Source organism: Aulostomus chinensis, chromosome 11 (genome assembly GCF_037954235.1).
Source record: "Aulostomus chinensis isolate RoL2024-O1b breed Wild chromosome 11, RoL_Achi_v1.0, whole genome shotgun sequence".
Lineage (NCBI taxonomy): Eukaryota > Metazoa > Chordata > Actinopteri > Syngnathiformes > Aulostomidae > Aulostomus > Aulostomus chinensis.
The window spans coordinates 21,888,526-21,906,138 of record NC_141330.1 but is presented as its reverse complement, the minus strand read 5'-3'; the positions used below and the strand labels follow the sequence as shown (position 1 = coordinate 21,906,138).

Here is a 17,613-nt window from a genome sequence, read left to right as displayed (position 1 = left end):
AGATGCAATAGCCATACTAATACAGTGTGATAAAGCAAACATAAAATCTTATGGTGGACAGCAGGGAGGAATTGGGCAGGAATTTTCACTGTACAGTATATACAGTATTTATTATGGCCTTGTACATGCTTTGATATATCCTCAGCACTTATATTTTTGCAGTTGTCATAAGGTGAAAAATCACAGCCATCAACATATTTTACCATCGCTTCCCTCTGCAAGATGTTGCAAACCTTGGATCCAATTAATCCTGATGTCCTGAACTTAATGTTCTTTTTTGCTTTACTTTTATGCTGTATCCAGCCATTGTCTGAACACATCAATTAATCTGCGTTTGAATAGTTTTCTTTTCTTGGTTCATGGGAGCATGAGGCCTGGTGTGGTTCCCCCAGTGTGCCACAACTAGTTTGTACCAAGCTTAGCCATGGGGAGGTTCTGGTTTTCACAAGCACATTGGGCTTCCTTTGATCTGATATCGAAAATCTTTTTTTTCCCCAATGCTTCAGCCATTCTTTGAAAGCATTGTTTCTCTTTCAACTTGGTGAACTAAGCACTGCAGTAGCTTACAAACGCTGTTAGGACTCTGGTCCATAGAAACACGCATTTGATTGCATGTGTCCAGACAACTGATGTTTTCAGATGAAGAGGGAAATGTAGTTCCTTCTCTCAGATAAATTCCAATTACTGTTCCGTCTTAGAATAAACATGTAGGTTGTCAGTTAGCAACAACAACAACAACAACAATAATGACAACAACAACATTGAATTATCATGAGCCTTGACAGAACTTTGTTGGCAAAATAAGATTTTTAGGCAGTTTTAACTTTTTGCCAACAATTCTTCTTCACTCCCATGCAATATTTGAATGAGCTTGAAAAAAAACAATGATTTTTTGACTTTGATTTTTTTCATTTTGATGATGACATGACATGACTGAACAATCCACACAATTGACTCTGTGTAGTTATGACTTTACGTAAATCTCATTGGTTATTTGCACCTGACAATTTGCTCAGCTCTTCTTATACAAAGAATGCTGCAAGTTTTCAAATACTTTTTGTGTTTAATGATGATGATCATGTAGATCCTGAGGCAAACAGAATTGGGTCAATCATTTTTAGAGTGTTGTGTAACCTTTTAAGCAAATTTGTCTGCCTCTTTATGTCTCTGTTTTCTGAGTTATTGTCAGTAGACAATATTACCTCAAATATACAGTGCATAAAAATGTTATTAGACCATCGACCAGTGTAAGCTTTATGCCACAGCTGCCCTTAATTAACAGCTCTTGTAATTATTTAAATCATTTTTTTAATGTTTCTGTAATGGTTAATACACCAGTATTTCGAAGCTCTTTAACTATAATGATATTTTAAAGATAAAACATAATTATTATAGTTACCCATGAATTTTAAAATTTTTACTGTTTTACAAAAGAAACCAAAAAATAAAGTAAAGCACATTATCATTTCTTTAATATGATGCCAAATCATAGTTTTTTGGTTGCATTCCTGAACAAAAAAGTACTTTTAGTGGTTTAATATCATGTTTAATTAAATTCTGACCTGTCAGAGAAGCTAACCAACACAGCAGGAAAAAAACAAATCAACCGACCGGACAATTAATAAAGAAGAAAGACCAAAGGGATACATACCTCCGACAATGAAAACAGCACCATGCTATCTAGCAAAGAAGCTAGGGGACCCAGAGATGAACTGCTGTGTGAATTCTATTCCATCTCCAAAGACCTTGGTGATTTCAAAAGCGACATACACACAACTATCTCCGAGCTTAACCATAAGCTAGCAGAAATGGGAATGACACTTCAAGCTCAAGGCTGGGCTATAGCAGAGGCAGAGGAGCGCATTTCCAAAGCTGAAACTAGCAGCTCCGTAACCAAAAAGACCCTGCCCTGTCAGCTAAAAGAACAACACAAACTGAGGCAAAAGGTGACCGATCTGGAAAGCAGGTCCAGAAGAAACAATATTCGGATCTTTGGTGTACCTGAGGATGCCAAGGGCGACTTGCTGATAAAGTTTGTGGAAACTTTACTGATCACAGAGCTTGCCTTACCTGAAGGTATTTCTCAAAATCCAGCATGCTCACAGAGCTTTGGCTCAGAAGCCAGGAGGTGATGCTACCCCATGGATCATTGTCATAAATTTCCTTCAGTCTGATGTCAAAGAAACTGTCCTCAAGCTTGCTTGGAAAGTTAAAGTCCTCATTAACAACAAGCAGGTTTTTCTCGACCACGACTACGCTTACAAGATAGAGACGCAAAGCTCACGGAGGAATTAAAAAAGCACTGAAAGAGCAGGGTTCAGATTCATGAGAATCTGCATCCATAGGAGCACAGGCCCATGGACCTATGAGGATGCACAGGCAGCTGCACTGGAGCTGAAGGCGTGGAGGATTCCCATAACCATTGCCAGAGAGGAGCCTGGTTCCAGCATGGAGGAGCGCGTACAGAAGCGTTCCAATGGCAACAGTCAGACACAGGAAGCACAGCAAGACGAATGGAGACAGGACGAATGGAGTGAGAGATAAGCTTCAGGAGTTCAGGAGGGCATTCAAACGCAATGTAAAAGCAAGTAAACGGTTGGTGTCCATATTGTTAAAATGACTGAATACATCTGACAACAAGGTAACTGCCTGTGTTACTTCACCCTCTCATTTATGATATAAGGTGCTGACTGAGCAGGCAAGCACTATGACTTTAGGTTGGAGTCATCAAGAGTTTGAGAGATGTACATGCTGCACAGTCCACCATTAAGGAGGGCTCCAACTTGGGGGGCTTTCTGACAGGGACTTCAAAGGGAGAACAGTCTCTCTTCTCTGGGAAGTCTACACTTCTGTTCTAATGTCCTTCAGTTTGTATTATTGCTCTATGTTACAAGCAACAAGAAACAAACATTCCAAACACCCAAAATAACTAAGAAAATTAACTTGATGATGTTACACATAGAACTAATTGATGTCTGGAGACAGCTGAATCCATTAACCAGGGACTATACCTTCTTCTCATTTCCATACAACATATTAAAAAATTGATTTATTTCTACTGTTTGGTACAGATCTCAGTAAATTGCAACACTGCAATATTGGAACAATAGATATTTCTGATCACTGCCCATTATATTTATCCCTAACAACTACATACAGACAGAAACCTACTCATGGGAGGTTTAACTCCAGCATAGTCAAGTCAAGTCAATTTCATGTGTATAGCACCAAATCACAACAAAATTTATCTCATGACACAAGTAGAGCAGGTCTAGTACCACACTCCTTCAGTGAACTTACACCCAGCAATTCTCCATGAGCAAGCACATCCTGCAACAGCAGCGATGAAAACCGTCCTTTTAAACATGCAGAAACATCAAGCAGATCCAGGATTAATGGGTATGGCCATCTGCTTTGACCAGTCGGGGGGGAAAGAGAGCAGGAGTACGGGGCAGAGACAAAGACAGATAATGGATAAAGACAGATATACAGAAAGAAAGAGATCAAGAAGGAGAGAAAGGGAAGACACTGATGGACAGACAGGGATGTGAGCAGGTGATGCTCAGGGTGGCAGCTTGAGCCTCTTCAGGCCTGTAGCCTCATCCAGTAGCACCCAGGATCTGGCATGTGGGGAGCCCAAAGGCTCCAGAGAAGAACACAAGTTAGTAATATGTATGAGTATGATTTATGCATAACACATACAGGAGGACAGAGAGGAAGGAGGAGGAGGTAAAGCTCAGTGCACCATGGGACATTCCCCAGCAGTCAAAGCCAAGAGCAGCATTTCTAAGGGCTAGCCTAAGAGAGACCTAACCATGAGCTTTATCAAAAAGGAAGGTCTTAAGTCTGCTGTCTGCATGCCAGACCGAAACTGGGAGACTGTCCCAAAAGAGTGGAGCCTGATAACTGAAGGCTCCCATTCTACTTGTAGAAATTCTAGGGACCACGTTACCCTGCATTCTAGGGTTCTACTTGGATAATAGGGGACTATGAGCTCTGTCAAATAAGAAGGTGCCTGATTGTTGAGGACTTTGTATGTTAGAAGAAGAATTTTTAATTCTATTCTGAATTTGACAGGGAGCCAATGCAGAGAAGCCAGTACAGGAGAGACATGGTCTCTCCTACTAGTTCTAATCAACATATAGGCAGCAATGTTTTGGACCAGCTTGAGAGTCTTTAGTGACTTATTAGTACAGTCTGATAGGAGGGACTTGTTACATAGATGAAAGAATGCAGTCCTGGGGATTTGTTTGATGTGGGAGTTAAAGGACAGATCCTGATCAAAGATAACCCTTACTTTACTTACAATAGTGCTGGGGGCCAGGGTGATGCCATCCAGGGTACCTATCTCATTAGATAGTGTGTTTCTAAGGTGTTTTGGTCCCAACACAATAACTTCAGTTTTGTCAGAGTTTAATAAAAGAAAATTAAGGGTCATCCATGTTTTTGTCCTTCAGACAGTCAACAGTCAGTTTAGTCAACTGATTTGTTTCATGTGGATGCGTTGATAAGTACAGCTGCACATTGCCTGTATAACAGTGAAAATTAAATTACGAAAACAACAGGCAGATAACACAATATATAAGATAAGAGACCCTGAGTCTAAGGAAATCCACCATCAAATGAAGGACATTACACTGTAAAAAGAAAAATGTAAAAAAAAAAACAGTAAATGACAAAAACTGTAAAATGAAGGTAAAATGTCGTAATTCAATTGAAGTGCAAACATTAAATTTACAGAAGATTTCATTCAGAGTTCTGCAGAAAAATACCATTAGAAATACCTGATTTTTCCTGAATTATTAAGATCAAACATCCTCAATGAACCAATTTTTTAAAAATGTATAATCTATACAGTTTATTATAGGCCATTTCCAGTCCTAATCCCTTTTTTCCCTGAAATCACATCACTTATGATCATTTCATCTCACATCATCCATATAACCAACTGCAGCATGTGGACGTTTATATTCAGTTTGTTCAAGAATCTATCATTTTTTTCAATGTTACTGATGAACACCGAACATAATTAAACATTGTTCAGTGGTTGTAAGTTACATTAATTTTCCTCTCCATCATTGATTTCAAAATTGTTTTAAAAAGATAATTTTAACCAAATTCAGACTTACCACAGCGTAGTTCATTTCCTGGTCAGCAAGCACCGTACCAAAGTCTATCTGACCGTATGGTTACTCTCATCCAGATGCATCATGTGACTTACTGACCTGGAAATGAACTACACTGATGTCAGGGTAAGTCTGATTTTGGTTAAAATTATCTTTCGAAATCAATTTTTTTTTAACAATGGAGAGAATAATGAAACTTGCAACCACAGAACAATTTTTTAATATGTCCAGTTTACATATGTTAACACTGACAAATTGAAGATTCTTGAACCAAACATAGACTGTATAAAATGTGGACAAAGCACCCGTGATGTCACCTATTGGTTTGGGGAGTCTGACTTTGAGGGCGACGCGGTGGTGCAGTGGTTAGCACCATTGCCTCACAGCTAGAAGTTTCCAGGTTTGAGTCCCGGCTCGGGCACGGGCTCTTTCTGTGTGGAGTTTGCATGTTCTCCCTGTTCCGGCATTGGTTCGCTCTGGGTATTCCAGCTTCCTCCCACAGTCCAAAGACATGTAAATGGGGACTAGGCTAATTGGATACTCTAAATTGACCGTAGGTATGACTGTGAGTGTGAATGGTTGTCTGTCTATATATGTTGGCCCTGTAATGGACTGGTGACCTGTCCTGTCCCCGCCTCTCCCTCAAAAGCCTCTGGGATAGGCTCCAGCCCCCCCGCAACCCTCAACAGGTAGCAGAAGAAAATGGATGGAGTCTGACTTTGAAGATCATGGGTGTGTACTGTCCATATTTGGAGAAGAGGCCAAGAACCCGCCCAGTAGCAAAGACCTAGCTGCCACTGAAATCTCTGAGTCCTGTCAATCAACATAACCATGCACCAATTTTAAGCCTTAACATTGTGGAGAATTGCTCACTTCTGGTCCCAGCCCCTAGTCGTAGCCGAGAAACTTCAGTTTTTGAACACGGAAGTGAGCTTCGCTGATAAAACCCACAACACCCTGCCTGGAACCAAACTGAATCTAAATGTCCACATGCTGCAATTGGGTGAATGGATGGTATGAGATGAACTGATCATAGGTGATGTACTTTCAGAGACAAACAGGGAGTAGGACTGGAAATTGCCTTTAAGTAAAATCAAAACATACCATAAAAAGTCAAAGAAGACAGATGTGACATTGCATCATAGTAGATAAAGGAGAGTCTTCCTCTGCATTGCCAGATATCAGCTGGACCATAAGTGCATCGAGAGGGAAAATGGAAAAAAGGCACAATAAGATTCACTGAACCTTACTGTAGGATTTCATTTTTTTAACCATTTCTTTAAAACAACCATAAAGGAATATTTCACTTTAAATGAAAATCCACTGTAATAGTAAATGCAGATTCAGACAGTTTGCATAAAATCAAACTAGTTTAAAAGGAGAATTTCGTTTTTTTGCAACCTAGACCTTATTTCTATCATTAAATACGCTCATATACTCACTCAGAAAAGTTTAGTGTAATGGATTTCAAATATGATGTGAAATTAAATGATACATTTTCATGTTTAAAGTTTGACAATTTATTGTAAGATTGTTCAGTTGAAGGGTGGGGGAAAAGCATCATGGAGAGATTTCATTTTGTGTTGCTTATTTGATATCAGGTCAGCATGCTGCCGCTTTTCCTCCACTTCTAAACTCTATGTGCTGCTGCGGCCAAAATTGAGATCACAAAGGGAAAGTGAGCTGACATTACATTACATAGATGACATTAAATGTACATTCTCTATTATATTTTTCCATTTCCTTTCTCTTAACTCTTAACATGAAAAAAATATTGTTTCACTCCACAAACATCATATGTGTTATCCAACACATATAATGATGAGGACCAGAAAATAATTGTTTCTGTCCCATAGAAAGCCATTCAGATTTTCCAAGCCCAGAGGTCCCATGGAGTCTGCAGGAAGGGGGTGACATACCAGCTCTATACGCATATGATGTTGTCAATTACATCTCCAAGCTGTTACCTTGAAATATTGAATATGCTTCTGATAAATTGACTTTTATCTTGTATATGTGTGAAGTTCACTTCATGTTAAGTGACGGAGTGCCAGCCTGACTCCATTGTGTGATATTCCAGTTTTTTGTTAGTTCTTTTGTTCTCTGATTAGCTAAAAATAAGAATTTGGCAAGTAGATGTAACTTAAATTACTCCAGGTAGATTAGTGTACCACCGAGTTGTGCTGATGCAGCTCAAGCACAAACCACTTCAAGCAGATGTCATTCTAAACAGACGTCATTTCAAAAGAAGGCGCGCACAATTGTGATTGGTCTGTTACGTTTACTGATATCTACATCAACCAATTATTCTAAAAGAACCATTGAATGAAAGCCAATAGCAGAGGTATTGAAAATATATCAATGAATGTAAAAGTAATGTAAAATGTAAAAGTTCACAAAATATCAAACTAATGAGATTAACCTTAAAATTACTGATAAAAATGTTATATTGTTAGTATGTAGTGTGTAAACCTTTGTATCATAAAACCATCCACATTAAATCAATTCATGGTCTCAGACAAATAAGGACAGATATAAAGTGTTCTCACAGTGCCAAATAAGACGTAGGAAACAAACGTTAACTGAAGCAGATGTTAGACTCCTCAAGTTTTAAACTACTAGAGACAGAAGGAAGACTTCTTCTGATCTTCAGGTAGAGATGAATGCTTCTAGATCTTAGTCTGAGTAAGTCTTCAGAATGACACCTGACAGACAAGGTTTAAAGGGACTTATAGCTGCTAAGAAGCATTTATTGAGGCTTGTAAACATTCAGAAATGCCTCCAATTTGCCAGAGAGCACAAACACTGGACTGTTGATGACTAAAAGATACTCTGGATGGGCAAGTCCAAGTTTGAACCCTTCAGTCAACATTGCCAAGTTTATGTCCCCAGTAAAGGTGGAGCACGTTTTGATGCCAGGTGTATTGCACCCACGGTGAAACACGGTGGAGATTCCATTATGGTATTTGGTTCCATTTGTGGAAATGCCACATGGGGTAAATTAGTGAACATTGACGGTATCATGAATAAGGACGTCTACCACAGCATTTTGGCCCCAAGTAGAATCCCTTCTGGACTGAATCTGATTGGTCTTGGGTTCATATACCAATAAAATAATGACTCTAAGCATACCTTAAAGCTGTGCATAGACTATTTGACCAAGAAAAACAAATCTGGAGTATGGGAACAGGATGGACTGGCCAAGTCAAAATCCAGGTTTGAATCCTGTTGATCAAGTTTGGTAGTTTTTTAGTAGTTTCAAAGATTGAGCGCAAAAAAGTTGAATCTAAAACAAATCTGTGGGAACAGCTAGAAACCATTTGGAATTTGATAACAATAGAGACTGTCAAAAAGTACATACAAATAATTCCAGTAAGAATGCAAGCTGTTATAAAGGCCAAAGGAGGCCGTATAAAATATTAAGTTTTTTGGTTATGTGTAAAAAGGACTATTTAGTTGTTTCAGTTTATTATTTGCCAAATAAATAAATAAATAACAATAGCATTTTTTGTGTTAAATAAGATATGGAAAGTTTTTTCAGATGTTTATTTTTTTCTTGTTTTTATGAAAGGTGAGCGAATAAATTTGTTAAGCACTGTATGTGTTCATGCAGCTTGTGATTTCATATTCAGAAATGATAACAATCCTGTATGTTGGAAGCACACATTGCTTCAATAATATGTTCACGTTTGCCGAGATACCCATTTGATGTTACCCCCTTTTTATTCTGCTCCCAGGGTCTATCCACAGTCCCCAGCATAGAAGATCAACCCAGTACCTTGGGCCAGTCTCAGTCAGTCATGAATGTCTCCAGGGTCTCTGACAGGTTGGATGCCAAGAAGAGGAGAGCTCCAGCACCCCCGGGGGCTGTGTCATCCATTGTGGAGCACAATAGCTTAGCGAGCTATCAGGTGAGGAGAGAAAATTGATAATATGATAAATGCTCGGGCAAAAATACTTTTATAAATCAAGAGCTTGTCACATAGAAGACTTTCACATATTTGTAATGATATTGTAGAATTTCAAGAATGACACTGCCTGTGTATTTTCATCTTAATAGTTGTTTGACCCCTTGAGGTCATTGGATTGAGGAACTTCTTTACAATTTCAACAGTTGATACAAATTTAAATAATGGATTGGCCTGAGATTCTGATGCTTAGGGTCAGAGTGACCCATATCATTTATATTAGAGTGACAGCACATTGCAGGGCAAATACTTTATGGTGTTCCATCATAGAAATGCGCCATGGTTGGGCCACGCCACACCTCATTAACATACTTAAGCACCTCTTTTTGCAGGTGGAACACAAGTTCATTTGCTAGTTAAACTGCGAGGGCCCTTGCCGTGAAAATGTCATATACACCGCCTTGAAACCAGTAATGATGCTTGAGCTTGACCCAGGGCCAGCTTGTGCCATGCTCATAGATAACTTAAATAGGGCCTTAAGATTCTGAAGGTGCTGCAAATACAATAATAAGCTCTTTGTGAGTGAAAATGTTATGTAGTTTAGCTAAGCAGCAGTGACCTCAACTGATAAAGTGGCAAAATGCAGGACATTGGTGCATTCAAATCAGTTTATTTTAGAATTACCAGGGGACCACACTATTTTAACATGATTTGAAAAGACATAATGGATTTTGGCAACAATACATGGATAAAGAGGAATAGAAAGATGTTTTGACTTGAAGTGAAAGGCTATGGTTTTAATTGTGACATCCTTCATGCTTATTGATGTCATTACTGTGGCTGCTGTTATGCACCCACAGCAGTTTCAAGGGGTTATACTGACTGAGTGATAAGCAGTTGAAAATTGTCTTGGTTTTTCCCTGCTGTCTTTTCAATTCTGCCATTATTTATGTTTGGAGAACCTTCTAGAACCTTAAAGTAGAACCACAAGATAGTAAATAGGCCTGAGCAGTTCTAATTAGGACTATTCAGAGCATGAAGAAGAATTGAACGAGGCGCTGTTCCTCTTATGTGGGTGTTCTCTGAATAGTGCCTTTTAGGTCATACCATTGTTGAAAAAATGCCACAAATAATTATTTATCTGATTATTGGATTAGTTAAACTTTTAACAAAGTATGTTTTCCCCTCACAGACATGAAATCCAAAACATTATTGGGCATTTATTTGTAATTTATTGACACAATTTATCGGTGTTTCTTTGTCCAGTACAGACAATTTAAAAGTTAGAGCTTTATTTATTTTAAATCCTCACAATTTGACTATCATAGAAGGTGGCGACAACGTTTTCTGACATTGGCCCTCATACTTTATAAACAAATATGCATTACATTCAGATTTAAATTGGCTTACATATTTTTCTGATTCTTTACTCTATTTTCACATAATTTAAATTTATATAGAATGTATTCTGGAATAATGATCCTTGCACCAGCTCATGATGCCAGAGGCCAGATACCTGTCGTGACTGACAGTTTCACAGGATACTCAGTCAACACTCACCCTTACTCAAAACTATTTTTCCTCCATATGGATTCAGTAAATCCCTCTTTTCTATCTTAGATGATTGTTATATGAAGGATATTTAGAAATGTATTCCTCACTCAAATTGAGATGATTTTGCACAGCATGAAGATTGTAAAACCCCGAAAGGCACATTTCAATTTCTGCTTTTGGGCTTTATTGAAAAAAATATTTATTGGTATTATTATGTGTTGTGCCACAACTTTGCAATAATGTGTACATCAATTATTTATAATTGTAACAATGGACTCTGTAAATTTAGACATCACATTTACCGTATCTTCTTTATTTCTGTGGAATTCCATTCATGAAGCCCAATTTAAGTGATATATGGCGTCAGGCAGTTGGCAGATGGTACGTGTGTTTGGGGCGTATTCAGCTCTATCATGGTATTTAAAGGGTTTGTAATCAGAGTACAAGCTGGAGCAAAAAGGTAGAAATTAGACAGCTAATTATTCAAAGGTGTGTTTCAAGCGTGTCATCCCTCAAACGAGTCAGAGTGCCTTGTACCATTACCTATATAAAGCTCATGTTGGACCAAGACTTGGTGTGTTGCTATTTCCATGGTGCAGGCTTTTCAGCTTAGGAGAAGGGAGTACTTATGGAGGTATTATTATACTTTTACTATTTGCAAATACGTATCTCAATCCGTGTGTGTGTACTCAGATTAGTGTGTGTATATTTTGTCATTTGTGTGTGCATATCTCAATTTGTACGTACAGATTCTTTTTACACACACACACAAATCAGTCAGGGGCTCTCAGTTGGCTGTCTGTGCACATGTGACTTTTGGTACGCTTCTGCCACGGCAGATGTGTTAATGCATGCAGTGGAAGAGTTGTCTGTGCAACGAGTTGTTTGAGGTTTCCTTTGCCCAGAGCTCAGGCTCACAGGCTCAGGCTGCCAAATAGGCGCGTAGCTCATTTTGCGGTTCAATAAATCAAAGGCAAAAACTTTTTCATTACACAATAGGCAGCTCTATCAAACTTTAGTAAGGTAGACAATAACGTAAAACACAGTTTTCGTCCAAAACAACACGTCATTTATTTACATGGACAAATAAAATTTGTCCCTGTGAGCATTCTGCTGTCGGTCAAGTGTCCAAGGACATCTACAAAGTGCAAAACTGAAACTGGATACAAAGATAAATGTTAATGTCTTCACTGGCTTAGCCTATTTGCCATTATGTTTAATAATGCTTAATAGCTTCACTCTTATTGCACCTGGCAGTACATCTAAGACCTCGCTATCAACATACTACACCTGGTAATTATTGAAAAGCTCTGTTGGCCCATTTTTGATAAATTTTTTGGGGGGAAAAAATTCAATAGCTTCATTTTCATTGAGCCTACTGCTTCCAAATCCACTCCCTGTCAACTCACTACACCTGATAATAATAGAGAGAAAATCACCAGAGGTGGGCACATTTCGTAAACACAAAACAAAAAGGTACAAATGAGGACATCTGGTACTTTTTATGTACATTACTGTGGTTAGATAAAGCTGCCTATTGTGTAATGAAAATCTTTTGCCTATGATTTATTGAACCAAAAAAACGAGCTACGCACTGATTAAGGCAGCCTGAGCCTGTGAGCCTGAGCTCAGGGAAAAGGACAAGCACAGACAACTCGCGGCACAGACAACTCTCTTGCAACATGCATTTACAGATTTGGCGCGGCAGAAGCGTACCAAAAGTGACATGTGCACAAACAGCTAACTGAGAGCTCCCGACTGATTAGTGTGTTTAAAATAAGCGTGTTTTTGTATTCAGATTTGTGTAAAAATAATCTGTACATGTAAATCTGATAACACGCACACACAAACCCTAACCCAAATAATAAAAGGTACAATAATACATCCATAAGTACTTCTAATCTGAAGAAACAGACGTCCCAGTGCATAGGGTGAAGTCATGCACACACATCTTATATTTATGTACAGGAGCAGCAGGCATCCACTGAAGCCATCGGAGGTGTAGCAGGCCAAGGAGGATGTGTTGTGTTTCCACACATTGCAATGTTGCACATCTGCTCATGATAGATGCGACCTTTACATAGCACTTCATTAATAATGCCTTGGATCAAAGACCAGCCTCCTCAAGGTCTATTGTGCAAATGTTTTCTGGTGTTATGAAATAGCAATGCACCATGGTTGCACCTGATCATGCCTCCTTAACATATGTAAGCATTTGTCGTTTTTTAAAATAGGGCCCCTGGTGTGTGCAACCATTGTAATGTTATAACCCATGCCCATGGTGCACCTCTGCATGTCTCTCTGGAAGTCATTTCCTTCGATGTCCTGCATATTTTAAGTAAAGAGGAGAAACAGGAAACATTTTAATTTTTCATTCATTCATTTCATTTTTGTCCACTCAAGCTACATTTGTGCATCAAGTTGTTTTATGGGTATTATGCGATCCAAGGTGTGCTTTGACTCCATACTGGGATCTATCAGACACCCTAAGCGACAGGAACAAAACATTTCACCACATTGACTTTAACAGGTAAGGCAGCACTAGAGGCATCACCACATTACACTGTAACAGAACTGGAAATGATTTTTACACACAAACACTAGACACTTCTATCAGATGTAAAACACCCACTATGGCAAATACACTAACTTACCATATACTCATGGATAAGATGTCCATCATCCACAACAAGGTAGAGGCAAAGTGCCCTGAGGACTGCTGCTCTTCTTGAGTGAATATCACTTGTAGCCTGTGTGAAGAGATCCCACTGATTATAAACATTAGCAGACACTTTAATAATGACAAAAATATTTGGAATTGTAAACTTTTGGTTCTATTGTAAATCACCTTTTTCATTTGATTACAAAGTAATAGTGATGTGTGGTTATGCAATATGTGAGATGTACAGTAGTTTATGTTCACTCTCCCACATGAGAAAACAGGGCTGATTTTGCTACCATAACATTTCACCATCATTTCTTTGGAAATGTGTCTAACAGTAATAATCCAAGCTGAAACCAAAATGGGTTTCACAAACTGTACACATATGACAAATTTTAAACAATATAAAATGAATATAGTTACCTCTTGTAAGATCTGCAGATGTTTGGCTAGTTTCTGTCCAGTGACACCTCCCTTCTTCTGGAAAATGGCTATCATCTGCTGCTGATGACTGTCCAGCTGTTCCATGAAGGTTGTCTGAAGTGGATGTGTTGTAATTCGCTGAAATTCAGCATTTATCTGTTACACATAAAAGACAGTGGAAGAAGACAAAGAGCACTGTGTTTAGTGATCTATGTAATGGTGACCCAAGACCTCACCATCAACTGAGGTTGTTTTCATGGCATAACCAAGTGTTTACCATGTTTTAGTCAACTACCTGAAAACCATTAAGAAAAATACTATTCTTTACATATATACGCACACAAATATGTACAATAAAAAAATGGCACACATGGAAGCAAACTTGAATTTACCTCATCAATATGGAAAAGTGCAGGCCACCTCAAACTCTCCAGCACCTGGACTTCCATGCACCACCTCTTTTCTTTGGTAGGAGAACATTTTTGACATCTTCTCTCTTACATTTGATGCCGTTTCTTTGTCTGACATCATTCAAAAATCCAATTCTCAAGTGTTCCAGACTTTCATCTGTTTCACCAGTGGGATAAGAAGGACAGTAGTTGACCTCCGCCTTTTTAGCTTTCTTTTCATTTTTGGCAGGAAAGCATTTGTCTCTTGATTTGTTTTTCAACGCATTAACAGTCACTTCAGGACATCCAATGTTACGCATCTTTGTCCGGTAATTAGCCATTTTGTATTTCAGACTAATCATCCAGCCGTAGTATCTGGTGGCAGATGGCTCTCGCAGACAGGGACATTTTTTTTGATGAGTGCCTCTGCAACATCATCTATCTGGTGATTTTGTGTATACGCTGTGTACTGGAAAATTTCTTCAGCTAGCTTGTTTAAGATGTCAGACTTCCGCCCTGGTGTAGTCTTCAGAACTGCGTCAGTTTCTCTGTATGTCTCATTTCCCTGCTGAAGCTGCATCTCCAAATCATATGGAAAGAGAGGAATGATGAAGTCACGGGGCCATGCAGACGCTCTCAGCTCACTGTCAGAATGGGACTGAATGATGGTGGAATCACAGTCAGATGAGGACAATGAGGACGCACTGTGAGATGTGTGAAAGCTTGATGGACTTCCAGATAGTCCAGAAGTGCTTGGAGAGTTCAGCCTCGAAGTGGGACTCGTATCCAGATCATTTTGCACGTACACAAGCTTAACTGTTCCTCTGTCTTGAATGTCTTGCGTCGATGTAATATTCATGAACTCATTATTGAAGTCAGGATCCATGAACTGAATGCGAAAGTCTCTTTCAATTCCAAATGCATCCCGAATTGTATTGTGGAAGTCCACTAAAGTCTTTGGCTTTCCTGAGTGGAGATCAAGTCTTCTGAAGTCATCCTCCTCAACGATGACTCTCAGCTTCACAGGCTCTGCCATTCTTTAATCTAAATGTGAAACAGAAAAATACACTAATATTAAAAAAAATGAAACAAATAAACAGAAAACACATAAGCACAACATGATTTAGTGTGATCTAACCTTGTATATGTATGAATCTTTTAAGTGTCACAATTCAACGGCCTCCAATCCTGTAATCTGCCAAGGGGTACTGGTCCACGAGGGCACCAAGTTGAATGAGGGAGACTTGTGAGGTTGGACATAGCTCAAATGCCCTGAAATGCTCCCTATACCAAGCACTAAACTCTTTAACAATGAAACTCCAGTTTCCCTCCAAAACAACCATCTGGACAATTTATTGTCTGGGAGGCCCCCAGTCGAGCCACAAACAACGATAATGCCCTCTCTGTATGTCACTCCATTGACAGAGGCAGTCTTAGTGAGCTGAATGTGCACAATATCAGGGTATTTCAGTTTCAAAACTTTCTGTACATCCTGATGCAAAATGTCAACAGACACAGTTGAGACATCAGTTCATGGTAGCATATTACTTGGAGTCCAATGCAACCAAAAAGTGTAGCTTGACCATATCAGCTGTTTCACCGCTAGGGATAAGAGTATGTTTCTGAAGCAGCGTGTGTGACGGACAACCTAGCCTGCATCTGTGATCACAGATTCTTTCCTCAAGGAAAGCAAGTGATTGCGCAGTAGGGCCTGGCGCAACAACTAAATCCACAATATACTTCAGGTCCAAAATGACCTGCCAGGCTGGCTCATTTGGGGGCACTAACTGTCCAACCAAAAATGGAAGGAAACATAAGAGACCCCAGTTTTCATGAGCTTTTCCTCCAATGGTTTTGTTCAGCATGAAAGTCTTGGGAATCGTATGTGGACGATTACTCTTATCTGCCCATTTGTAAGGAAATTTCAGAATGGACTCATTGAGAGTGGCCAGTGTGAAATATTTTTCGGACATTAAATGATTCAGACAATGTGCCAATTCAACTTGTACTATGCCTTCGAAGATATCATGTGCAACATCTGGGGGGTAGCCAGTGCAAACATTGAAATGAGAAAGATGTGCCGAGAGAACACACTGACTTTGAACACCATAACATGGTTTCACATTGCCCTGTGCTGAATTAACATGCACTTCATGTGTGTCTTTGCTTCTGAGAGTAAACACACCTGAACTCACTTCTTTCTGCTGAATTTCAACCTTCTGGGCCAGACAGAAACAGCAAATATATTCACCTACAAAATTCTCTGTAAATCCAGCAATTCCATGTGCTCCCAAGTTATCGGCTATGACACACTGTACAGTGCCTTTTACAAAATCTCCAAGCTGTGCAATAAAAATACCTTGATTTTCTAAAGTCACAAGATTCCTCAACAAGGGCTCTAGCACTTTTTCATAATCATAACTCCTCACATCTTCAGACCTGCACAGTAAAGCCAAATGAATAGAAGACAATGAGGAATGGAACCAGGCAATAAGTTGCTGAGAGTCCAATAAACATCACAGATTTTATGTTCTTACGAGATGTGCCGATCGGATTACAAATTTTAAAATCATCCACATACAAATTTAGTAAGACTCTCAAATGGCCTTCTGATAAAAAAGGTTTTTCTTTAAAGAACAAACCATCTCAGTAAGACCTGTATATCAGTTCTGTTCCTTTTTCCTCTGATGTAAGACTACTGTCCAAGACTTTATTAAGATTGTGACAGTCTGTGAAAAGCTGGTGTAGAAGTTTTAATACTGGAACATATTGCAGAGTTCTTTTGTATTTTTCATCCAATATATATTCTACGGGATCTACAACTTTGAAATTGTTCCTATAGTATTTTTTGCGCTTAAATGATGTTGCCAAAGGACATCCTTTACCAATTGACTTGTATACAGGATTAGATATACAGAGAGTGGATGCAAGTTCTTTAATGACAGACTGATCAACTTGCAGGCTGTAACTGTTAGTGTGTCCTGTGTGACATTTATTGTACTACACAGAGATGCTGTACTCAACAAATACTGAAGTTCTTCGAGCAATTCATCAATTGCAGCACTTGGCACATGAAAAATATTTTCAAGTTTTAACAATAATGCACCAAGTTTTGTTCAGTTATATCTGTCTGATCTGATGTATTCAAATCAACATCATCAGATTGACTGTTGTCACAGCATTCCTCATTGTCTGAACCACCAGGCTCTGCAGTTTCAATTTCAGAGAGTCCATGGACTACGCCATCCTTAAAATCTACAAAGCTGTGCTTCTGACTTTGGTGAGACTTGAATGTGCTATATATATTGGATTTGTATTCACAGCCTTTAAAGATACAATTGACTGTCTCATTGTTTCTTAGATGACGGGTTATATGTGCAAAATAATCACACTCAGTTCCAAGTTCACTAAAACCACACAAACTTGTGCTTTATGGCATTGCTATGGTTCCTTGACAAGTGTGTTGAAAATGAATTCCAAGTCTTCAAAATACATGGACAATCAGGATGTATGCACTTAATATGATGGCCACTGCCAAAATGACTGTCTTT

At 38.9% G+C, this 17,613-nt stretch overlaps 1 protein-coding gene and 1 long non-coding RNA gene across 5 annotated transcripts in view; one reads left to right on the top strand and one right to left on the bottom strand.

The window, feature by feature from the left end:
• Nucleotides 1-17,613, top strand: part of cobl (cordon-bleu WH2 repeat protein) — an 87,083-nt gene that overhangs the window by 42,670 nt on the left and 26,800 nt on the right. For all 4 annotated transcript variants that reach the window (XM_086219068.1, XM_086219069.1, XM_086219071.1 and 1 more), the window contains one exon: nt 8,864-9,037. In XM_086219068.1, coding sequence (XP_086075194.1) covers nt 8,864-9,037 — 174 coding nt within the window. The remainder of the gene's footprint in view (nt 1-8,863; nt 9,038-17,613) is intronic.
• LOC147253777 (uncharacterized) lies at nt 13,125-14,232 on the bottom strand. The gene is made up of 3 exons (XR_015118596.1): nt 14,066-14,232; nt 13,674-13,829; nt 13,125-13,338 (listed from the first exon to the last, which is right to left on the bottom strand). It is a non-coding gene; the product is annotated as an uncharacterized LOC147253777 (long non-coding RNA).